A 26,285-nucleotide genomic window follows, 5' to 3' on the forward strand; every position below is an offset into this window, starting at 1 on the left:
CAAAGATTGGCAACAGATCTCCATCACTTCAGGGTGTCTGCAGCTGGCGGGCCAGGCTCCTATGACAGGAACCACTTTTTCGTATTTTGTTTTCATTTGATTCTCCGGGGTGATTTGTCATGACAGGTACAGATTCCTACCAAGCTTACTTAGTAGTAAGAAATCTAAGGATTTTTATCTAGCAGGATCTACTTTGATAAACACATATTAGATATAAAACACTCTCAAATTCATTTGTAAAAGAGAGCTTGAAACTTGTATATAAATGGCAAGTTGGCAATATACATATATGCCTGACATATATGTGTGTGTGTATGTATATATATATATAAAATATATATATTATATATAATATATATATTATATTATATATAATAGAAAGCCCAATACCTTTTTAGTGAATTAATGGATCATTCAAATATGACCTTTAATCTAGAAATTTCATTCTGGAATGTATCCTTAATTGTTTCTTTTGTTTTTTTAACGTAAACTCTACACCCAACATGGGGCTTGAACTCACAACCCCATGATCACTAGTCGCATGTTCTACCAATAGAGCCAGCCAGGTGCTCCTAGAATATATCTTAAGGGATAATTAGACTAGTTTAAATTTAAAGATATAAAGCACCAACTGGAAGCATCTAAATCTAAAATCATCAGTTACATTACAGTAGATTGAAAATAAACATCAGGCCATCACTAAAAAGGAGAACAAACTTTGCGATAACTATTTTAAAAACTCATATTCTTAGATGAACAAAAATAATATTTGTTTTAATTATATATTTTGTATACACACTACGTAGGTCCCACCACTCCTTATCTAAAAGTCTTGGGGCCAGACTGTTTTGGGAATTCATAGTTTTTCAGAGTTTAGAAAGCTAATACAAAATATTTACTATATATTTTCTGAATCCCTAGTTGAGTTCAGATGCTATCCCATGTTTGTGCAAAGGAACATATAAAATATTCACACTAAATGGAATAATGAAGACTAAAGGTCGTTCTACATCAATTCGGGTCAGATTTTCCCATCAAGTGAGTTTTCATCAAACCTCGGAAATTATTTTTCATTTTCAGCACATTCTGGGTTTTGGAACTGCAGATTAAAAAAGGTGGGGGTGCTTGGAAAAAATACATGCCAAAATGTTAATAGTAGTTATGAGAACAAATAGCATCTAAGTCCTGTCATATTACAAAATCTGCTATTCTTAGTTCCCAAATTTTACTGAATTGCAAGTTGATGTGAGGCCACCAGCTTACATTAAAGGCAATAACCCACAAATTGTCACTGCATCACATATGATGTTAAAGGATGTCACTGCAATCCTCTTTTATGAAGACCCACTCAAGGAGAAAACCCACTTGATCTCTACACCAAAACAACTATGATTCTTATAATCAACTATTCTTATGTCTGTTCTTATGCCACTGTGAAGGGATATTTCACAAGCTTTTTGAGTCAGATCCTAGAGAACTGAGATTTGAATTTGTGACTCAGTCTCAGCATACATTACAGCTAAGTTATTGAACTGTATTTTTAGCTTTATTCCTGGATTCATTTTTTCTGCCTCATTTTAAACTCATACTATTTCATCATACTTGAAGCGCCCCTTTTATAAACAAGACACAACATAAAGAGTATGTTGTTTTATATGTTTACAGATTAGTTATTATTTTCCTACACTGTGCACTTATTACTACCTGCCTTATCATTTATTCATTTGTATATTTGTTGTCTGTCTCCAATCCTTTCCACACTAGAATGCAGGCTCTAGAAGGCCAAGGGGTTTGTTTTATTCACTACTGTATCCTTAGAATCTAGGATAATGTTTACATCTATGTTAATAATCCTTATAAAATGGAATGATCATGAAAACAGACCAATTCTATCTTATGCTATACTGTTACATAACAGAACTTTTCTTAAATTAAAATTGATCTTTGACATTTCTATATCTGTCTGTAAGAGAGCAAGTATACTAAAAATTCCAGGATTTAGGGACTTTCTACAAACCTATAAACAACCATGATTGGCTGGTTTAATCCGGGACTGCATTCCCTATAGAAATACTCTGAAATACAGTAAAAGCACCAAATGCATGAAGATAATAATTAAATTTATTTACGACCAGAAAAGTCTGCAAACAGCAAAATATTCAATAAATAGTAAAATGTCTAAACAAATAATAGTATATCCATATCAGGTTAATCATACAGCCATTAAAAATTATTTGTGAAGATTCTAATAATATAAGAAAACACTGATGTCACAGTAAATGAAAAAAAAATCAGAGGATAAATTATATACACTGTCAGCTCAACCTAAACAAACATCCTATATGTAAATATTAATGATCTGCCCCATGGTTTTTGTCTTTACTTTTCTCTGCATTTCCCAAATTCTATATAATCAATACATATTATTTCATAACCAAAAAAATTTTTTATAATCTAGAGGTGACAAAAATCTTCAAATCATTATCATTAAAATCTTTAAAAATTCTGTTATTTTCGAAAAGTAAGCACCTTATTTACAACATAAGATAACAAAACCCTGCTAAATAAAAGCAATACTGTACCTTCACTGCTACATGAAGTTTTGCTGTTTTCTTGGATGGTCCTGAGGCTTCGTATGTTGTACCGTCCACATCTACAGACATTGTGAAGACTGGGGCGTGGACAGGGCCAGACTGAGACAAGAGCTTATACTGAAGCCCAGGCCTGATCTGATTTAGTCTCATTAGTGCGTTCATAAGGTCTATTGCTTTACTATCCAGAACTGTTTAAAACAAAACAAAAATAAGGTAAGAAATTAAACCATTTTGATTTTAATCTTTGCATCTGTAGATTCTAAGTGACCACTACAAACTCACCAGGCTTTAAAAAACAAGAATTTGAAAACACATACATAAATTATTTTCACTTCATAAGTAATTGTAAAATCACGTTAATTATACTAACATTTCATTGTACACGTGATATGAACTACTATAGCATCAATTTTCGTTTGTCAATACTAATATATCTGAAGCAATGAAGCCTGAAAAGAAAATAAAGTTATCTAATCATCAATCTCTCAGGTAAGATATAGTCTTAAAACTCCAATTCAAATCAAATTTGTCACTTTGGAATTTTTATCTTTCTATCTGAGACTACAGATCTTTTCAGTTCTCTAAGAAGAAAGGTTTTATGTACTTTTCCGTAAGTTTCGTTTCATCTTCTTATTGGGATCTTTATCATCCCCTAATCCATCTTCAAATGGCCTCTTCAGAGCTGAAGACCCAGCACCTAAAAAAATTATGAGAGATTATCAGTCAAAACAATGTGTGTACTTACTCTGCCAAATGTAGCTAATATGTTCAGGAAGGAAAATCTTAGGAATAAACAAACACCACAGTATTTTCACTGATAAATTACCACATATATAATTTTATAATAGCAAAAATTCTTTTTTTTTTTAAAAGATTTTATTTATTTATTTGAGAGAGATTTATTGAGAGAGATCACAAGCAGGTAGAGAGGCAGGCAGAGAGAGAGGAGGAAGCAGGCTCCCTGCTGAGCAGAGAGCACGATTCGGGGCTCGATCCCAGGACTCAGAGTTCATGACCTGAGCCGAAGGCAGCAGCTTAACCCACTGAGCCACCCAGGCGCCCCTATAATAGCAAAAATTCTTAAATGAATCTCTATGAAATAATTTAATACTATCCCTTTATATCAGTATTTATTTTCCTATTTATTCACATGTACTGATAAACATTTGCACAAATATCTTTGGATTTTTTACACCTGTATATGCATGAACAGGAAAAAATCTAGAAAGATATATATCAAAATGTTAAAGGCAGTTATCTCGGGGAAAGGACTTATTTTTATTTATGTCTTTTCAGATATGTCTGTAATTTATTATTTGTATAAATTTTTAAGCCCACATATTAACATCTTATTCTTTGGGGACTCTAATTCTCATACTACAAACCATCCTTTTGTCTGCCTACTCAAATCCTACTCAAGATTTTATTTACATAATCAAAGTAATGTGGTACTGGCACAAAAATAAACACACAGATCAATGGAACAAAATTGAAAGAAAACCCAGAAATAAACCTACACCTATATGCTCAATTAATCTTCAACAAAGCAGGAAAGAATACAGAATGGGAAAAGGACAGTTTCTTCAACAAATCGTGTTGGGAAAACCGAACAGCCACACCAAAAAAAAGAAACTGGACCACTTTTTTACACGATACATAAAAACAAAATTCAAAATGGATTAAAGACATAAATGTGAGACCTTAAACCATAAAACCCTAGAAGAGAACACAGACAATAACCTCTTTGACACTGGCCACAGCAACTTTCTCCTAGATATGTCTTCTGAGACAAGGGAAACAAAAACAAAAATGAACTACTGGGATTACATTAAAATAAAAAGCTTCTGCACAGCAAAAGAAACAACAAAACGAAAAGGCAACCTATGGAATGGGAGAAGATATTTGCAAATGACCTATCCAATAAAGGGTTAGTATTGAAAAATACATAAAGAATTAACAAAATTCAACACTCAAAAACCAAACAATCCAATTTAAAAATGGACAGGGCTGCCTGATTGGTTCAGTCCGTGGAGCATGTGACTCAATCTCAGAGCTGTGAGTCCAAGCGCCACAGTGGGTTTAGAGATTACTCTTAAAAAATAAAAAAACAAAAAAACAAAAACCAACAGTGGACAGAAGGCATTTCTCCAAAGAACACATACAGATGGCTAACAAACACATGAAAAGATGCTCAACAGCACCAGTCATTGGGGAAATGCAAATCAAAGCTACGATGAGCTACCACCATACAGTATGGCTAAAATAAAAAAACACAAGAAACAACAAGTGTTGGTGAGGATGTGGAGAAAAAGGAACCCTCTGCACCACTGGTGGGAAGGCAAACTCGTGCAGCCGCCACGGAAAACAGTATGGAGGTTCTTCAAAAAGTGATAAATCTAAAACTACTCTCTGACCCAGCAATCATGCTACCAGGTTACCCAAAGAATACAGAAACACTAATTCAAAGGGATAGAAGCGCCCCGATGTTTACAGCAGCCCGATTCACAACAGCTAAAAGACATGGAAGCAACTCAAGTGTCCACCAACAGATGAATGGGTAAAGATGTGGTGTGTGTGTGTGTGTGTGTGTGTGAAGATAAACATACAGTATATATCTCATTCTTTATTTTATATACACACACACCCTGGAATATTATTCAGTCATTAAAAAAAGGAATGAAATCTTGTCATTTGCAATGACACGGGTAGAGCTAGAAAGTATAATGCTAAGCGATAAGTCAGTCAGAAAAAGCAAACACCATGTGATTTCATTCACACATGGAATTTAAGAAACAAAACAAATGAGCAAAGGGGAAAAAGGAGAGAGAGAGAGAGAGAGATTAAGAAACAGACTCTTAATTATAGAGAACAAAGTGATGGTTAACAGAGGGAGGTGGGGTGAGGGTTGAGTAAACGGATGAAGGGGACTAAGGAGTGCACTTGCCATGACAAGTACCGGGTAATGTATAGAACTGCTGAATCATTATATTTTATACCTAAAATATAACACTGTAAATTAACTAACTAGAATTAAAATAAAAACTTCAAAAAAAAGATTTTATTTACAGTCCATCTTCAACTTTCCTCTCATCTCAACCTTTTAAAACAATTTCTAAGTTATCAGAAACAGTGTCAAAAAAAACAAAAAGAAAGAAACCGTGTGACATGCAGTCTTGTGCCATTGCCTACGTCAAATACAGAGATGTATTTCCACTACACTTGGTGAACATCAAAGATACTTTCTCCTTCTCTTCTATTTCATAAACTAACATGAGGACTTATAAATGATATAATGGGTGTGGAAAAGAAAACTAACTGAACTGATTACCAATTTCGTGAACAAAGCAGCTAGCTGATCCCACTGTCAGGCATAAGGGAGGAACCTGGCTGTCGAAGTTCAAAACAATCAAGGAAAAGCTCATCAGTATGTGTAAGGACTTTAAAGAACTCTGTGTCTTCAACTTAAAAGGTCGTTGCTGGACTTTTCCAAAAGGTAAGTTATACTCAAGAGATTCATTCCACAAGATTTCCAGATACTTCTAGTGAAACTCTGTAATTATACTGAGATTAACTATATATTCTCTGATCATCAAGATTTACTGTCCCTTGTGGTAAACACTGACCCAGCATTTGCTTGAGTCAATACTTATCACTCAGGGTCAATCAATCTTGATGTTCTCCTCAATAAGAACAATATTTGCGGGGCACCTGGGTGGCTCAGTGGCTTAAGCCTCTGCCTTTGGCTCAGGTCATGGTCTCAGGGTCCTGGGATCGAGTCCCATGTTGGGCTCTCTGCTCAGCGGGGAGCCTGCTTCCCCCTCTCTGTCTGCCTCTCTGCCTACTTGTGATCTCTCTCTCTCTCTCTCTCTCTGTCAAATAAATAAATAAAATATTAAAAAAAAAAAAAAGAACAATATTTGCTTGTAACTGCTTAGTATCATATTTCACTTCTGTTACATAAAACTGTGAGCATGCCAGTCTCCCAGAATGGAGTTCTTATGAGATAAAAGTTAAAAAAGGAATGATGTCTATTCGATCACTCTTACTCATTAAGCTACATTAAAAACTGCTTCCTGATTGCCTGGAAATCACAAACTGGCTTAAACACACAGATCTATTCTCTAAATCCTGCAGTTACATAAAGAGAGTTCCACAGATTAATAAGCTTCATTCTACCATCCCAGCCCCAGGGTTGTAAAATCTGGTGTTAATCATAATAGTAATGTGAGCAAAAAAATAGGCTTGCTTTACAAAAAGCCAAGAAGTTTTCAGTCTCTATAATGTCTAGAAATGAGAAGTGATCATTTGAGAGGCAACAGTTTTGAAAAATAGTATGTACGGGTAAGCCCGGTGGTGGATATTAAGGAGGGCATATATTGCATGGAGCATTGGATATGGTGCATAAACAATGCATTTTGGAACACTGGAAAAAAAAATTAAAGTAAATTAAAAAAAAAAAAAAAAAAGAAAGAAAAATAATATATGAACTTACCATATGCCTGGCACTGTGCTTAATACCTTAACTGTAAATGTCGTCACTTAAATGGATTAACTTATTTAATCCTCACAAGCACCTATGAAGCCCATGCTTTAATCATAATTTCATTCTTATATTCATTCAACAATAAATATTAATTGAGCATTTCCTTTCTTTTTTCCTTTTTAAAGAAGGGGGGGGCGCAGAGAGAATCTTAAGCAAGTTCCACTCCCAGCGCAGAGCCTGACAAGGGAGCTTGATCTCATGACCCAGACCTCATGACCTGAGTCAAAATTGAGAGTCAGATACTGAATTGACTAAGCCACTTAGATGCCCCTAACTGAGGACAATTTTAGGTGCTGGACATGTAACAGAACAAAACGATGTCTCCTGGAGTTTAGGCACAGAGGTGGAAACTAACTCCATGTCATACGATGGACAGCAAATGGGAGAAAAAGATGAGACTTGATGGGGTGGAGGTGTTGCTATTTTGTACGTGGTGCTCATCACTGATACGGTGACCCTCTGATGAAGACCTATTGAAAATAACAGAGTGAGCCATTCAGCAATTTGGGGAAGAACCCCAGGCAAAGAAAACAGCAAATACAAAGGTGTTAAGATAGGAACATACTGAAAAATACCATAAAGGACTGAGTGGTTGGAGTAGCCTAAAAAAGAAGGGGACGATTACAGAAGACAAGGAGGAGCAGTAACGATCAACCTAGCTACCACCAATTCACTAAAGGAACTTTTACAAAATACTTAAGTTCCACTTACCAGTATGAGAAGTAAGTAAATTCAAAAAGCCTTCCTGGGGGGGCGCCTGGGTGGCTCAGTGGGTTAAAGCCTCTGCCTTCAGCTCAGGTCATGATCTCAGGGTCCTGGGATCGAGCCCCACATAGGGCTCTCTGCACAGGGGGGAGCCTGCTTCCTCCTCTCTCTCTGCCTGCCTCTCTGCCTACTTGTGATCTGTCTTTCAAATGAATAAATCTTTAAAAAAAAAAAAAAAGCCTTCCTGGGAAAAACAAAAAAGAAATTCCTACAAAATGTAGGAGAAAAAACAAGCTACTCCTGGACACTAAAGAACTGTGCAGTCAAGATCTGCAAGATAAAGGAAACTGGGCACTAGAGGCCGTATTTCCCCTAGGTGCATTCTCCAAATCCAGAAGAAGCCACTAATAGGAACTGGACCAAGTAACTTTCAGCAGGCACTCAGGACACAGGGGTCAAAAACTGAAGTTCACCAAGCAAAGAAGGCCCGCTGAATCCCCCACACTGGGGACTGGGCCTCTGCAATATCATACTACACTGGAAGTAAATAAAATAGAAAATAGTCTGCATCACACATGGACTCAAGCCCATCTTAATCCCTAATTTCATTCAAATGATCCAGGATCACCAATTCCACTAGCCATCACCCAGAAACAAATGTAAATCCTCCAAAATATCGTTATTCTAGCTTTTAAATTCTCTACAACTGCTCATTTAAAGTCTCCAGCACTCACAATAACTAAGTAAATGAGAAGACAAGATAATGTGATCAAAAATCAAGGGACAGAGCAGACAACAGAAACAGACCCAAAGGGGACCCAAATGATTGAGTTCTCAAAAACGCACTTTATGAAGAAGAATGATTAGGGGCACCTGGGTGGCTCAGTCAGTAAGCATCTGTCTTTGGCTTAGGTAAATGATCCCAGGGTCCTGAGATCAAGACCCTCATTGGGCTCCCTGCTCGGCATGAAGCCTGCTTCTCCCTCTCCCTCTGCTGCACGCTCTAATAAATAAGTAAAATCTTTTAAAAAAAAAAGAGAGAGAGAGAAATATCAAAGGACAGAAATCATAAAAAGTATGTTCTCAGGTGGCAGAATAAGCAAGTACACAAAAAGAGATAACTTGAAAATCCTCATTTGTCTGGAAATGAAACGATTGCATCTAAATGGCTCATGTGTCAAAGAGCTGATAACAAGGGAAAACAAAAAATAGTTCTAACTAAGAATGAAAATACTCATGTTGGGACGCCTGAGTGGCTCAGTTGGTTAAGCAGCTGCCTTCAGCTCAGGTCATGATCCCAGCGTCCTGGGATCGAGTCCCACATCGGGCTCCTTGCTCAGCAGGGAGCCTGCTTCTCCCTCTTCCTCTGCCTGCCATTCTGTCTGCCTGTGCTTGCTCTCTCCCCCCCCCTCTCTCTCTCTGATAAATAAATAAAATCTTAAAAAAAAAAAAGAAAAAAGAAAATACTCATGTCAAAGGAGTGTAGGGGCATGTGGATGGCTTAGTCAGTGGGGCATCTGCCCTTGGCTCAGGTCATAATCTTGGGGTCCTAGGATGGAGCCCCACATTGAACCCCACATCAGGATCCATGCTCAGTAGGGAGTCCGCTTCTCCTTCTCCCTCTGTGCTCCCTCTTGCCCTCACTCTCTTTAAATAATAAGTAATATTATAATAAATTATAAATATAATTTATAATTATAAATATATAATAAATTATATATTATAATAAATATAATAATTATTATATAGTATTATATAATAATAAATTATAAATATAATTTATTTTAATAATATTATAATAAATAAATAATCTTTTTTTAAAATGAGTGTAACACGGGGTGCCTGGGTGGCTCCGTCAGTTAAGCATCCAACTTTTGATTTCAGCTCAGGTCAACATCTCATTCTTGAGATCAAGCCCTCCATCTGCTCTGCGCTCAGTCTGCTTCAGATTCTCTCCCCCTCTTCCTTTGCCCCTCCCCCTACATTCTAAAATAAATCTTAAAAAAAAAAAAAATGTAATGCACATAAATCTGGACTTATAATGGAAAATTTATGGCCTTAGTAGTACATATAATGAAAGACCAAGAGATTAATAATGTATTCAGCTATCTCAAAAAGCTAAAGAAAACAAAACAAAACAAAAAAACAAACAAAAAACAAAGAAGGTAGTGAGGAAAATCAAAGAATAAGAGCACAGATGAATGAAATAGAATTTAAGCATATACCAGAAGATAACCAACAAAGCCAAAGCTGATTTTTTTAAAAGATTTATTTATTTATTTTAGAGATAGTATACGAGTGCAAGCAGAGGGAGGGGCGGAAGAGGGGTGGACAGAGGGAGAGGGAGAGAATCTTAAGCAGAAACCCTGCTGAGCACAGAGCCTGACTGGGGCTTGATCTCACAACCTGAGCCCAAACCAGGAGTCAGATGCTCAACCAAATGAGCTACCCAGGCATCCCCAAAGTTGATTTTTTTTTTTTTTTAAGATAAAACTGATAAACCTCTAGTGAGTGTGATCAGGAAAGAGAGGAGGTGTAAAATGTACACAAGAGCACATCACTAAAGATACTGCAGACAATAAAAAAAATAAAATCATATAAACTATATTATAAACTTTAAATTTGGGTAGAATGGACAAATTCCTAGAAAAACATAATTTACCAAAATTCTGTGAAGAAGGTAACAGCCCTTTCCTTATTAAGGAAACTAGATGCATAATTTAAAACCTACCCACAGGGGCGCATGGGTGGCTCAGTGGGTTAAAGCCTCTGCCTTTGGCTCAGGTCATGATCCCAGGGTCCTGGGATCAAATCCATCATCGGGCTCTCTGCTCAGTGGGGAGCCTGCTTCCCTCTCTCTCTCTGCCTGCCTCTCTGCCTATTTGTGATCTCTGTCTGTCAAATAAATACAATCTTTTAAAAAAATAAAAATAAAACCTTCTCACAAATGATAAATTCTTCTAAACATTTAAGGAATAAATAACATAGATTTTCAACAAATTCTTCCAAGGAATAGAAAAAGAATGGACACTTCCCAGTTCACTTTATAGGCCAGCATAATCTTAGAGCCAAAACTTGACAAAACATTACAACAAAGGAAAACTGCTGGCCAATCTAAGAAACAAAAATTATGTTTTTGTGAACTGTTCACAAAAATCTACAAGAGATCGTTTGTAGCAGCTTTATTTGTAACAGCCCAAAACTGGATGCAAACAAGGTGTCCAAAACAGGTGTGTGGTTAAACGAACTCTGGCTCATCCATGTCATAGAATACTACTGAAGAATAAAAAGGAATTAACTGATACACACAATAACCTGGATGGACTATAAGGAAATTAGGCTGGGGCTGGAGTGGGGGTGGGCATGCAGCACTCTCAAAAGATCACATGTGGTATAACTTCATTTATATAAAATCTTTGAAATAACAAAATCATAGGGATTGAGAAAAATGCATGGTCTCCAGGGCTTGGGGACAGCTTAAGGAGAGGAGTTGAGTGTGGCTACAAGGAAGCAAAATGAGAGAGATCAGGGTGGTAGTGAAATAGTTCTGCATCTTGACTGTGACGCTGATTACACAAATCTACACATGTGATAAAAATGCATAAAATATATCAGTATCAATTTCTTGGTTTTGATAGTGTACTCTAGTCACATAAGATATAACCTGGGAAAAACTGGGTGACGGGAACATGGTGACCTCTCTGTACCGTCTGCAACCTCCTGTGAATCTGTAAGTATTTCCAAATAAAATGTTAAGAAGGGGGACAAAAAAAAAAAGACCTACAGCTTTGCTGAGAACAGACAACAAGGGCAAGGGCAGAAGATGGAAGACCAGATAGGAAAGATAATTGCAATAATTCGGAAAGAGATGATGACGAGCAGTGAAGGAGCTAAAGAAACAGCTGAATTCTGGACATATTTTGAAAATAGGAAAATAGAAAGGATTTGCCACTGATCTGGACAGAGTGAAAAAGAGGATTTAAGGGTGAAGGTGTCTGACCTAAGCACACAGTTTCTAATGACTGGGACAGGGATAACTATGGAAAGAGCAGATCAGAGGCAGGGTTAAGGACAGGAATTTTGATTTTAGACACCTATGAGATGTCTCTTGGACATCCATGTGGAGATACTGCAGAGGCCTCTGGATATCTGGGTCTACAGTCAGAGGCTGGTGGCTACGGCTGGTAGTAGAGATACATATATATTTCATGACAAGGGACTAGATGAGGTCACCTGAAAATCAGGTGTAAATAAAGATAAATACTCTGAGGACTGCACTCTGCGACACTCAAATATTCAGAAATCAGGAAGATGGGGGAAAGCCAACAAAGCTGAGGAAATGGTTCTGTGGCTAAAAACAAACAAACAAACAAAACCAAGAGAAAATAATGACCTAGAAGTCAAATGAGTAGTAGTATTTCATGTCAGAAAAAGTGTATGACAATGTTAAATGCTGCTGAGGATATAGGGCACCAGGAATTTTCACACACTGCTGGTCAAGGTATATATATATATATATATATATAACTATTTATTAAACCATATGCTAGCCTACAGTAAATCCTGGATATCCACCCCAAGAGGCACATATAAAAATGCTCAAAGCAATATTGCAGGTGGATGCCAAAAAATTAAAAGAATCCAAATGTCCTGCAAAAGTAGATGGATTAGTTGTGGTACAATCATAATGGATACTGTGCAGTTACTATAATGAACAAACATTAGCTCCATGCAGCAACATGAATGTATCTCAAACAATACGGAAGAGAAAGAAGCCAATCATAGAAGATTAAACTTAGTTTGAGCCCCTTTCTATAAAATTGTAGGCAATATCAAACTGTTTAGGAAAGCATACACAGGTGGAAAAGCTATAAAGAAAATCAAGGAAATGATTATCAAAAAGTCAGGAATGGTTACTAGTTCAGGGGCAGGGAGGTGATACAGAGAGACAAGAAGATACTTTCTGAGAAGCTAACAATGTTGTTTCTTAACAAGGCTGGTGACTGCATGTGATTTTTTTTATCTTTTTTTAAAGATTTTCTTTATTTGACAGAGACCAACACAGTGAGAGGAAATACAGGGAGGGAGATTGGGAGAGGGAGAGGCAGGCCTCCCGCTGAGCAGGGAGCCCAATGCAGGGCTCCCTGGGATCATGACCTGAGCTGAAGCAGACACTTAAAGACTGAGCCACCCACATGCCCCTTAATCATTATTTTCTAAATGATACGTTTTATACTTTTCTGTATACATACTATATCGTAACAAAATTGGGGAGGAAAAAAAGTGTTCATCTGCATCAAATGTGGCTAAAAAGTCAGCTAAGATGAAAACTAACTGCTGAGTGCCAGTAACATGAAGGTCACAACAAAGACTTTGATAGAGTGGTGAGGAAGAAAGCCTGATTAGTGAAGGAACGGAGTGAGTGAAGGGAAGGAGAAAGAATACGCTACTCTTTCCAAAAATTCTGGTTATAAAGGGAAGCAGAGAATGGGACTCGGTTGGAGGAAACTACAAAATGGGGGGATGGGAGGAGTTTGGTTTCATGTTTAAATTTTTAAAAAGATTTTATTTATTTATTTGGAGCAGGGTAGAGCGCACGAGCCAGGGGCTGGGGAGAAGGAGAAGCAGACTGCTGCTGAGCAAAGAGTCTGATGTAGGGCTCAATCCCAGGACCCTGGGATCATGACCTGAGCTGAAGGCAGACATTTAACCAACTGAGCCACTCAAGCGCCCTTAGTTACATCTTTCAAACAGGAGGCATTACAGTGGGTTTTTATACTGAATGATCCACCAGAAAGGGAAGAGTTGATGCTGGTGAGAAAAGAGAGAACTGCTGGAATAATGTCCATGTATAGAGAAGTAGAAAGATTGGTCTTAAGAGCCTGGATAGTCTATCACAGTCAAGGGACCTTATCCAAATATATTAGTCCTTTGAGCAAACAAGATCATCGGATGAGAGTGAAGTGCTGGAAGAGAAGTATGGAATGAGAAAAGGTGTAAAACAGTTATCTCGGAAAACTGGAGAATTCCAGAACTTACAGGAGGATTGGTGGACAACACAAACGGTCTACTTAAGGTTATTTACACCTGAGACCTAAAGGGAAAAGTCAAGATGACTGTATTTTTCCTCCAACAATGTTCAACATCCTGATCCAGGCAAAGAGTTAGATTTCCCCAGAGTCAGAACTGTGCCAGGAAGAGAAGCTCGAGAAAGTGAACGCATGTGCTAGGAAGTCATCATAATGATGGACCATGGAATATAAGCAGAGAAGGGACAGAAGAGGGAACACAAGGAAGTTGAGAAACTATGAAAAGGTAACAGAATCAGCAGGAAGGCTCGAGAACTGGAGTAAGGGTTCTAGAGAGAATGATGATGACAAGAGGCAGTTAGAAGTGGTATTTTTAAAAATAAGATTATGGAGAGGGTAGAGTTACTGAGGATAGGTCTAGGGTATGTCCACAGTATGAGTAACTGAGGTAGGATAGAAGACAACATATTTGTCGAAGAGGAAACCAGGGAACTAAGAAGTCAAAATTTTAGGAAAAAAAATCATTTGAGTGCATAGTGAAATCACCAAGAATTACAAGAATAAAGTTTAAATGCCAATGTTAGGAAGCGAGATACTAAAAACATGAAGATATAAGGAACAATGCCATAAAGTTTGGAGGCAATGGACATGGTCCCCTCCTCCTATAGCTAAGGCAAGAGTGGTCAGTGACTTGCCCAGCTCATGGCTTTCAGTAGTTGATACTGCTTGAATACAAACACTGACAGTCTGGTTCTATTTTAAGCTATAAATTGACAGATCAGCAGTTTCCTAACTTTTGAAAAAGACCTTTAAAGTTAAAACAAAACAACAACAACAAAAAACCTAAGCCACGCAACAGTAGATATATTTTTACTATCTAATGAAAGAAAAAACACAAAACCAAAAGAGCTATTATGAACTCAATGATTCAAACAAAATTTTCTACACCAATCACAAGAATCTCTATAAATATTTGAAAATTTTACTCAATCACAGACAGTGCTTAATGTCACATGGCTATGTGTATCATTTTCAAAAAAATCTTTGCCCCCTCCATCCCTGCCCCCCACCACGCCAAAAAAAAAATCTTTGCTGCTGTGTGAGCACCCTCTGGAAGAAAGTAGCTTTCATTCCACAAATACTTACTGAGCATAGGTTTTTAAGCTACGTAGTAGCATCTGGAGAATTCATTACCCCTGAGAAGTTTACAGCATTAGGCAGTGATTCTCAAATTCTTAATCTCAGGATCATTTTATCCTCTTAAAAAATTACTGAACACTCGAAGAGCTTTGTTTTTTGGGTAATATCTATCAATATTTAGCATATTCAAAATTAAAACAATTTCAACATAGGATTACACAAAAAAGCATTCCATTCGCCAGAGTGATGATGCTATCACACGTCACATGCAGCCTCTAGAAACTTGTGCACACTCATGAGACAAAGAATGGAAAAGACAAAAAAAAAAAAAGAGGAAGAAGACTTACTATTATCAAGAAACAGTTTTGGTTTTGTGGACTCCCTGGAAAGTATTTTAACCTACAACCCACCAGAATTCTGTTGCCTAAATAGATAGAGTAAGCCACTGCACTACTTTTGTCATATAAAAATTATTAGAATAATATCTACTATGGGAGATGGGCTGAGTCCCAGGTAAAGAGTAACTTGTGTTAAACATCCCACTTTCTAGCATAACAAGAATAAGGGAAGGGTAAGGGGACGTGTATTGTGCACAATGAGGTGAGTAAGTGATTCACGTCTCAGTATCTACTGTAGTCCAGGCACTGAGTTGGGCATTTTAATGTGACATCAGCCAATGAAGTGGGGGTAATATCCCCAGAGAGAGATGAACCCATTGCTCAAGGCCTAAACCTAGTAAGTAGTAGAGCTTTGATTGGAACCAACCAAGGTCATACAGACCCCAAGGCCTATGATACTCTGTTGAAACTGCGAGTTCAGACAGACTAGGTCAAATGGAATAGTTCTGAATTTTCCAGTATAATTTTCTCCTCTTCTAGATCTTTCTCTTTCTTAGTTACATAACACTTCCAAGCATGACAAAGATCTAACTGGTCAGGGACCATGATAACATCTTCTCTCGGCTAATGGCTCATCTTTTCCCCTTCAACCAACATAAACTGGAGAGACCTGAATCTGGGCAACATAGCTAAGTGAGTTTGTCACTACTAAGAATAAATTGTATTAAGCTGTTAGATGGGAGAAAAGCTCTTAGATGTTAGATGGGAGAAAAGCAAAGAAAGTCCGCAAGAAAAGCAATACACAACTTGGATTAACAATAAAGTTCCCTCCACTCTAACAACAGATGCAGTCCATGACCATTTCCACCACTGACCACACCCACTCCCAATAAAACACTCACCTTCTTTATCAGTAACTGACCAGGAATATTTCTGAAAAGGCTTACTAGATGGAAGGGGGTCCATCTCCAGCACTTTATAAATCTGGCCAAAGGCTGATAGTCTGAGTGCATGCTAAAGACAAAAGATTATATTTATTCAAATTTCAGTGGCCATTCATAAAGTCTTTAGTACACATAACTAAAAAGACACTCATTAAATGTTATCCTTATGATGACAAAAGCCCTAATAACAGCCAAGAAAAAAGTGTTTAAATGATTCAGAAAATAAAGTTATGATCTCTCACTCTAACATATCACCGTGACATGCCCCATCTTCTACCTGTGCACTGTGGGTAATATCTTCCTTTTGCTGGACGGTCATATAGCTGAGAGCATCTGTTGGGTCTCGCTCACAAGGATCATGTAGACCAGGACCCCCTTTGGCAAAGGCAAAAGAAAGACACAAGCACCACTTAGAACTGAGTTTAGAATTCCATGAACTAACACAAAAGAGAAAAAAGAATGGTGAGAAAAAGAAAAAAAAACTGAGGAACTAGGTTAAAAGTCTGCTCAATTAAATGGAATAAAAAGGACACTCATTTTCAATATGTTAACACTTAAATGTCCTTATTTTACTGGAAATCACTTGCATATCTAAGGACAAAATTGGGTCTTACTCTGAGAATTTAGAAACAGCATGATGAACCATCCCAGATCTTTAAAGGGATTATGTATGTAAAATAAGACCAAATTTAATTTTTCAAAATTAAACACCAGACCGCAAACAGAATGAACTTCAAACACTTTAACCAAACATCTACATTGTCAAATTCAGAGCTCTAGGTAAAGCAAATTCATAGCAGACACAATATCTTATTAGTACCTTTTATGTTAGTACATATAAAACATAAATTACAGTTATTGAAGGAGTTTTATAGCACTTTTCTAACATTCAAACATTCTAGTTGCTAACATTCCAAGCAAAACACCACCTACACATCATTTTCCTGTGCAGAGGACAAATTTAGCACATATTTTAAAAAAATAAACTAAAATGAAATGTTTCTGATTCTTCTGCCTCCAGAGTTTGAAACCCTTACCAGGAAGTAGTATTCCAGATGCCAAACACTCCATTACTCGTCTCAAGGCCTCCCCAGCGCCCAAAGGTCTATTACAAGTACCTATAGACTTTTCACATATAAGCTCTAGTGGCTAGAAGATATTAAATTACAAATTAGTACATGCACCAAGTGTTAAAAGGATTCCAGTTAAATGTGAGCTGACATTTCTATCTACAATGGAGGCCAAAAAAGGTGAAAGTCAATTTAATATCTAAGGCCCAGTTAAACTTCTCCTGCTTGATTATCAACTTTCATTCCAGCCACAGTTTTTAAATCAATCATTTTTGAGATAACATATTCAGAGGACATTTTGTTACCAAAACTTTGTTTCTGGTTAACCTAAAAGGATCAATTAAGAAACTGTGATCACTTAGTTAATTTAACAAATATTTAACAAGCTTTCATCTAAGTTAGTAATAGCTAATAACTAATCAATGTTCAAACCCAACCCACCTATCTCCTACTTAACCTAGGAAGCACTCAAACCACCTACAACTTCACTTCAGACAGCCTGCCCCAAGTACTATTAGAATAAACAAAAGACCAAATCTCTATAGCTAATAAACTAAAAACTCATGTACTATACCAAATAATGGCTAGATTAATCTAAAATGATCCTTTATAGCTTTGTTTTATAACATTCTTCACTGTGGTCTTGACTGGGCCAAGCATAATAATTTCCAAATGAAATAAGTTTTGCAATATACATTATAAACACATCCACAATTGTATTAAGTGTACTATTTGCCCAACTCTACTTACTAAAACAAACTTATATTTAAGGGTCTACACTCAAAGAGAAAGAAAAAGAGATATGGGAGCCATATCCTGGCATATCAGGTAATTTTTATTTTAAATGGAAGTAGCCCTGAGAGAGAAATGTGCCAGTCAAGGAGGCTTTCACAGGCAGTAGGTGAATAGTAATCAGCCATCAGTACAGAGTCACTTCTAAAAGGTATAGAACCTTTTGGTCAATATGAATATAATGAGGTAGAAGAGACAGGTTATATGTGTAAAAAAAGTATATTAAAAAGATGTACTTATTTTTCTAGAGAAAAGATAATGCACACCTAACTCAGAATGCAGCCATTCTACAGTAACATGTAATTTCTACATGTAATTTCCTCTAACTACGGCTACAGAATTTGCTTTTAACCATAAGTACTTACCCATCCTTTTAATGGTGCCCATGTGGGAACTCTGTTGCACAAATCACGCAGAATGCGGAGGACAATTACACATGATTTTAATCCGTTTGCCCTTGCCTAAAACAAACAAAATGATTCCAATATCCCTGTTGAAAAACCAATCTTCTGGTTTTTAAGTACACGGATCATGGATACGTTCTTTAAAGTGAATACTAATCAGCCACTCAGTCATCAGTTGTCAAGCAAACCAAAAAATTAAGTTATTAAAAGCAGAAGAACTGTAGTCTAGAAAGGCAGATTTTAAAGTAAAGGAAGCATATTACGAAAGAGCTTTTATAGCCTCATGGCAATCCCATTCTGGGCAACCATCTATCTTATCTTTTCTTATCCCTATTTGTATTTTATAAGTCATCATTTGAAATTCAGAGTACTAAGCCAAAAAAGATATATGATAATTAAACATCATTAACTGTAGTAGAAGCTATACTCTGCACCTTACCTAAATTAACTCATTTACTCCTACAATAATGCTACCAGGTAGAAAGCACCCCATTTTATACATTACGTGCACAGAAACCATTATTAAGCGGCAGGTGTTCTAAATGAAACCTGCACAAGGCTACAATAACAATAAAATAATAACAAAAAGCCAACCTGAAACCATTTGGCATGTCGAAGAGACGCCAAGGCGTTCAGGCATTTCTGCCTGTCCAATAAGTCCGGAGGATCTTTCATCGCAACCTTTTCTAATAGGAAAATGGAATAAAGAAAGACAGATACAATTTGACCAAGGGGTTCCTGTCAAATTACCAAACAGTAAAAATAAAAAGAAGAGCAGCATCCGAGTGAACTAATAAGACTCCCAGAAGATTTCATGATTTAACTTTGTTTTGTTGCTTTCTTCTTAAATTACGTGCACAATGATTCCTTAAGTAAACAGTCATCAGAGCCGTTCTGTGCACAAGTAGGGCAGGAGCACGAAAGCATTCATTCAGTAAACAAATACATAACCACTGCTACATAGAATCTGGGATCTTATTAAGCATGTGTATAACATTACAGAGGCACAAAATAGGTACATAGCACTTTTGCCTTTGGTGGGGCACAAAGAGCACAAATCTGGGACCAGGAGCAATAACGACTTTCCTTTACAGAGGAAGTGCTGGTCAGGTTCTTCAGAGAAACTGGGGACTTTCATGTAAATAACTTGAGACTTACTAAGAATACACTGAATCTAATTTTTTTACAACTAAATAAACTCATACTTTGCTCCACTGATGAGAACTCTTCAAATGTCACCTTAAATTCTCTCATTATTTCTTTCCTAAAACAAAATTGTTACAACTACAAAAATGAAGTACATTGGAATATTTCAAGTTTTATCTACCTTTAAAAAAAAAAAAAGAAAGAAAAGGCAACAAAGAATACTATCTAATTACAATTATCTGACTTGCCTTAACATTTTAAAGTTGGATTAGATGGCCCAGAGCAGTAAAAGAATTCAAACATGTGATTAATGATAAATATCCCCATCTGAGAAGATGTCACAGGAAACTAAATCCAAGTATGGATCATCAAATTTATATCTCCTCTAAACTCCTAGGCTTTTAAGCAAAATTGGTACAATTATTTATAATGTATAACATACAAATATTTCCTGAGGGATAATTCTTTGTCTAATCCATTTAAGTCAGATTCGCCATTTCCTTGTAAGAACTCTTAGATGTAGGAAAGCCCATCCAACACTTCTTCCTAGTATAATCCTAACAGTCACAGAAGGGTTTGTGTGGGCCAACTGATACACTGCAAATATTTTTAAATGGGATACAAGACCACTGACACTTTTTGGATTCCTCATATTCTAATTGACAGAATTCTATTAACTGAAACCAAAGGCATAATGCCCAACAGAAAACAGATCGATGAAAGAACAAACCGTGGCTCTCTCCCCTGGCTGCAATGTTCTAAAGGCTGAAGTGCTACACACTTATTTTCTGACCAGGTGAGCTCTACAGCAGATACTTGCATTGCTTCACATTCTAACCTCTGCCCACAAGTTCATGACACAGGATCTCATTTCACTGCCCCATTTTACTCATAAAACGTGAACCCTCAAAACAAACAAACAAACCAAAAAAACCTATTAATGTAATTTATAAACATAGATATATTATGAATATGTAGCCATATCCTATGGGTATTTACTTCAGAGAGGATCTAGTTCCCGGATTTGCTTAACTCTGTTTCTAATAACGTAAAACATACAATTAACTCATTTTAATAGAACTATGGTCAATACAAGCATCTTTGTAAAGCTCATGTACCAGATAAAACAAACTCCTATAAATGATTAGAATCTCCTAAAAGTTAGATATGACAAAGGTTGACTGACTGCTAAGTAATGTAATCTCAAGAAAAAACATGGAATGTACTTATTTTTTGAGACTTTAAACTTCAAGTTAAAAGTAAGGCAAGATAAGTTTTATTCAGTCATCTTAGCAGGAGTGTTAGAAAAGGGGGCAATGGAAGACAGGAGTGAGTCAGAGGAAATTTGCATAGGAAAAGACAAGGCAAACCAAAGGTCTTTTCGACCTTTCTGGTATTTTTGTCCAGTGGTCACAGCTTGCAAATAATGCCCACTGCAACACAGATATTTTTAAAGGGGGACAACAGTAAAAATATTTAGGTAACTTCTTTCATTCCTAAGGTCAGATTTTCATCACAAACTCTTATTAAAAAAAAAAAAATAGGTATCATCTTGTTACAGACAGTCAACATTTGGAGGCAATAGATTCTGCTAAAAAGAGATGAAAGGCACAGGCAGTGAACAGAAGGCTTGCCCTGGACTCCCTTTACATCACTACCAGAATGGCCATGTTTCTTCATGCTCTCGTAGTCAAAAAGTCCAAAGATCCAGAATGTTTCAATATTCATGAGGTGGGAAACAGCAGAAGAAATATAATAACTCATCTCATTTTATCTTCAAAGTTACTTATTTTAAAACAATATAAATTCATATGGCACTGCAATGCTTGCTTGCAAGCCCTGCTTGCCTATTTGCTTTACATAAAAATAATAGTTTTATGGGGCATTTGGTGGAAAAACAATGCTGCTTTTCATAGTAAAATCTCAAGCTTAACATTCTGTGTGAACTTTAACAAAGGGGTTTCAATTTTGTGGAGAAGCAAAACTTTTCTGAATTTGGAGTCTTCAAATTAAAAACAATGAAACTGTGAGCCATTTCATTTTCCTACAGTGTCCAGTAAAACAGATGAGAAACAGCTGAGGGGAGGGGCTTGAGAAGTGACAAAAATGCCAAAAGCAAAGAAAAACAGCTTTTAAAAATTTATTGCTCAGGAACCTGGTATCAGGGCATGAAGGCACATGAAACATTCTGAACAATGGAAGCACTAGAACACAAGTCTACTATGCCTAACTTTGCTTATTTGATTAGAGGTTAGATCAGTGACCAGAAATCCACCTGAAATATACGGTACTGCAGGAAATGTTGGTCAGTTTCTCTCAATCCCTTTACCTGCAAGCTAGCTCTCTGTTAACAAACTGCTAGTCTAGAGATGGGGTGGGGGAAAGCCAGAACATGACTGTGTTAAATGAAAGTTATTTGTGAGGAACCGGGATTCTCCAAAGGTAAAATAGTTGAGCTGGGTTATCATAATGGCCTCCTTGACAATCTGCACGTAGCTGAGCCACTGAATTCATGCTGACAGAATTTTCTAGTAAGCCTGAAGATATCCTGGCAGCCCTTTCTCTCAATTCCTTTGAGGCTTTGTGAAGAGCAGATACTAGGCACCAAGCCACTGTCCATGCAAAACATTAGGCCACAATAACGCAGACAGGTAAATGCAGCACTTAGGTAAAACAGAGAGCACTGTTTTCCTAATTTATGGTAGAAACACCACTCGATATGACTTTTCTTCAATGCTTCAGCAGGCAGCCAGCCACTGGAAAGATAATGGCTAAAGATTTGCACTGGATAGTGCGGGTCTAGCAGCTGGGAAAGACAGGAAAATAAAGCCTACAGCATCGTTATAATCCCAGTTGTGATCTCTGGACTGTGAGAACTTCCATTTTGCAGAACTCATGCTAGTGAATGGCCAAGACACACCGGAAGTTCATACTGGCACCAGTATGTGAAACGGGACTTTTGAGCAGATTCTCTGTGAACCCCTAAAAATCTACCTCAGTACTTAGGACAGAGGTTCATCTTACTTAGCCTAAGCCATAAGACTTGTTGTAGGTTCCCTATCCACCTGGTTTCGAATTGCATTGTAAATATAATAGCTAACTTACCACCCTCGTAGCAAACATACTTCTTAAAATCACAAGCACTGAAAGAAGCTGAGACCCTGTGAGGCTGAGAATAACTCTATCAGCTAAGAGGCTCCTCCACTCGTCCTAGAGAGAAATGGGAGCAGACAGCACATTGGACTTCAGAGTGGGAGGAGCTCGGTAAAACCTGAGATGTTCCTCATTTATCAAGCAAGGCAGATAGCCACCTCATAGGGCTGCTGTGAAGGTTAAATCATGTATAAGAAAATGCTTCTAACATAGTAAGTTATAAAATACTTTAACACAGCTAAATCCTCAATATACATTGCTTGAGTATCAAGATGCCCATTGTTAAAGCTTCTTACACACCACACAGTCCTATTTAATCAGGTAATGTGCTGGCTACAAAAATTCATTTAACAGACTTTTTTTTTTTTTTTTTTTTTTTGCAGGGGTGCAGCACACCCACAGTGTATTAGGTACCATTCTAGGCCCTAGGGATAAAGGACGTGGGTAGGGAAAAACATACCCACCTCTTGATGAATCATAAAGTATATAACAAATTAGCTCATTATTAGCACTGCAGCAAATACAGTATACTGATTCTAATACTACATTTCAGTGGATGTTGAATAATTTATCTGTGTTTAGGTTCAGTGCCTCAGATCTACCAAGCACTCATTATTCTTGTTATGAAGTGAAGGCAGTTTTAGTACATGACTTTGCACTGGGAGTCTTTTTAGTATAAGCTGAGTAAATGTAACTATCACTACCACTATTAATTGAGCAAATTAGGTATAGTACAGGTCACATTATATAAATTCTGTCATTTGACCTCAAACACCTTTCTAAAGTATTTCTTATCCACAGTTTAAAATGAAGAAACCTGTCAAGATCACACAGCATGAGTACCTAATGGAGTTAAGAATCGAACTCCTAACTGCCAGGCGCTAAGTGCTTCTTCTCCTATCCCTTCTTTTTTTTGTTTTTTTTTTCTAAAGATTTTATTTATTTATTTGACAGGCAAAGATCACAAGGAGGTAGATAGGCAGGCAGAGAGAGAGAGAGAGAGAGAGAGAGAGGGAAGCAGGCTCCCTGCTGAGCAGAGAACCCGATGCGGGACTCAATCCCAGGACCCTGAGATCATGACCTGAGCCGAAGGCAGCGGCTTAACCCACTGAGCCACCCAGGCGCCCCAATTAATCTCCTATCCCTTCTTTAACAGGAAGCATATAGTGATGGGGAACGGGTATTTTACAGGGCCTTGAAGTAAAGGTTTGGAATATGGCAAGACAACTGACAGCACGGGAGGGATTTTACCTGTGAAAGAGTAAGCAATACTAAAGAGATTCACTATATACTCTGGCCACTGAAAATTTAAGTAGCAGTCTGAATGACAAGTTAGACCTACTTCTGCAGAGACAACCCTTAGGGGTTAAGTTTGATGTTCTCAGCTGCCCCAGTCCTCTGGTTCTCCCTGCTTGCAACCACGCTTTTTCCCCTTTTTTAGATTTTACCCAAATATGCACCAAGTGAAGAAAGGGAAGAGAAAGATGTAAGTGTATATGTACTGTGAAAAGTTGGTTTGTTTTGCAGGGAGGGGAGCTGTTGCGGTTCAATAGGAAAGTGTATCCTCAAAGAGAGTTACAATGCATATTTTTTAAATACTGAGAAAGAAAGGGAGTGGAGATTTTGAAAAGAGGGATATCTCCCAGTCTTAGAAATTCCTGGAACCCAAATGAATCCCGTACTTTCACCCATGCAGCTGAAAATAACCGCATCAAAGTGAGAGGAATTGTCCGGTAGGAAGAAACAAGTCCTACAGAATCACAAGCCTAGGTCTCAAATGCTCAGTCATGCTGGATCATAAAAGTTGCTCAGGAATACACAAAAATGGCAGTGCAGATCAAAAAGCATTTTGAAAAAGCCTAGGTTAGACAAAATGCACAGATTGTAAAAGATAACAGTGACTCAACAGGGCTGGGAGGTTACAGCTCAAAAAAGGGGTCTTGGGATCCTTGAGTAATACAAACACCTTGAACAGAGAGTATTTTACAGTAACTAGTCTTCTAGTAGTAAGAGTGCAGTGCAGTCTCTGTTTCCAACTTCTATGAGCAGAAATTAAAGTTACAGAGGCAACAGACCAAGCTTAAGGATATCACAGAAAACTATTACCTAATCCCACATAAGCATACAAAACCACAGGAAAAAAGAAGCCTGATGTCCTCTCACTATTTTCAAAGAAATAACAGAAGAGATGCCTACAGCTACAAACAGATGTAGAATTAGTCTAGGCTTTGGTGATTTCAGTCTTTTTCTCATCTCTCTATACTCAAATAATTGTTAATAATTCCCATAATTGTAACTAGTCTAGGAAGTTGCTGACTTTACACTAAAGAGAGAGTCAAGTAGAACACAGCTTATCAGAATTAACAGAATTATCTTGACACTTCAGAAATTATTTTATAGTTCTATAGTTAATGGTGAACTATAAAGCTGTTAAAAAAAATTAAGCTGCTTAGGATTGGTTCTTCAGAGGTATTAGAGATATGATACACAGCCCCCCCCCCAAAAAAAAAAAAACAACCCATACTGGCATTAGCCCAATTACAGATGGATGCTCTTTAACTTTAAAATTTGACTCATAATGTGTCTACTTTGTATCTGTTGGGTATGGTAGAGCTAATTTTAGTTATTCCAAAAAACTTTTCTGTAAAGGAGTGTATCACTTTTACTTTAAAAGATTCTATGAGACACGTCTGCCAAACTCTAAATTTCTCAATCTTAACATTACTAATGTGTCTCTTACTACACCTTTATCATCAATTTGACATAAATGAAGAAACTGGCCAATATTTCTTACTGCACTGGTATTTCAGGTAGGGGAGTGAGCAATGGGACTTGCTGAATGTCTAGTGATGAAAAAACAGCAACAGGGAGTCCCCACTGGCCCAGATAAGCCACACTGCCTCTAAATTGTCATGACAGAGAAGGGCCAGTTGGTCAAAGGTCTGACACAGGACAAATATCATGTGGCAAGTGTTTCTAGGGATAGGACTGAGAGGCAGAAACAAGCTAACTTAACAGGATAAAAACACCAGATAAAGAAGTTCAGCTCCATCATTCTTTCTCAAAACTGAATACAGATTTTTCACTCTACTTTTATGAGGATGACACTGCCAAACAAGAATTCTTTTTAACTTCAGTAGTAAGTTAGTTTAAAGCATAATTCCCATATATATAATATACAAAATGTTAACAGGATCACAAACCTCCTAGAAAAAAATTTACTGAAGATTAATTTTTAGAAAACAATCCCCTAATTATATCTGTTACATTATAAAACATATTTATACATGGGCAATTAGGTAAAGCATAAATCTTACAAAGTTGTAATAGTTATTAGAAGTCAAGAGCAAGGTACAAATGAGTAACTTGAAACAACGAGTGAGCAAATATGAAAACAGTATTCTTCTGGACCACATTTAATCCTAAA

At 37.1% G+C, this 26,285-nt stretch overlaps 1 protein-coding gene across 2 annotated transcripts in view; it reads right to left on the reverse strand.

Moving 5' to 3' along the window:
• The window catches only part of LOC101675217 (spermatid perinuclear RNA binding protein), a 145,415-nt gene that overhangs the window by 32,825 nt on the left and 86,305 nt on the right, over nucleotides 1-26,285 (reverse strand). For both annotated transcript variants that reach the window (XR_006607427.1, XM_045082365.1), the window contains exons 6-12: nucleotides 19,154-19,245; nucleotides 18,521-18,616; nucleotides 17,331-17,442; nucleotides 16,571-16,668; nucleotides 16,252-16,363; nucleotides 3,199-3,291; nucleotides 2,583-2,782 (exon numbers count right to left, since the gene is read on the reverse strand). Coding sequence is in view for 1 of the 2 variants with exons in the window: in XM_045082365.1 (XP_044938300.1) it covers nucleotides 2,583-2,782; nucleotides 3,199-3,291; nucleotides 16,252-16,363; nucleotides 16,571-16,668; nucleotides 17,331-17,442; nucleotides 18,521-18,616; nucleotides 19,154-19,245 (803 nt within the window). In the remaining variant the exon portion in view is untranslated. The remainder of the gene's footprint in view (nucleotides 1-2,582; nucleotides 2,783-3,198; nucleotides 3,292-16,251; nucleotides 16,364-16,570; nucleotides 16,669-17,330; nucleotides 17,443-18,520; nucleotides 18,617-19,153; nucleotides 19,246-26,285) is intronic.

This window comes from Mustela putorius, unplaced genomic scaffold (genome assembly GCF_011764305.1).
Source record: "Mustela putorius furo isolate JIRA1106 unplaced genomic scaffold, ASM1176430v1.1 tig00000596_pilon_pilon_pilon, whole genome shotgun sequence".
NCBI lineage: Eukaryota > Metazoa > Chordata > Mammalia > Carnivora > Mustelidae > Mustela > Mustela putorius.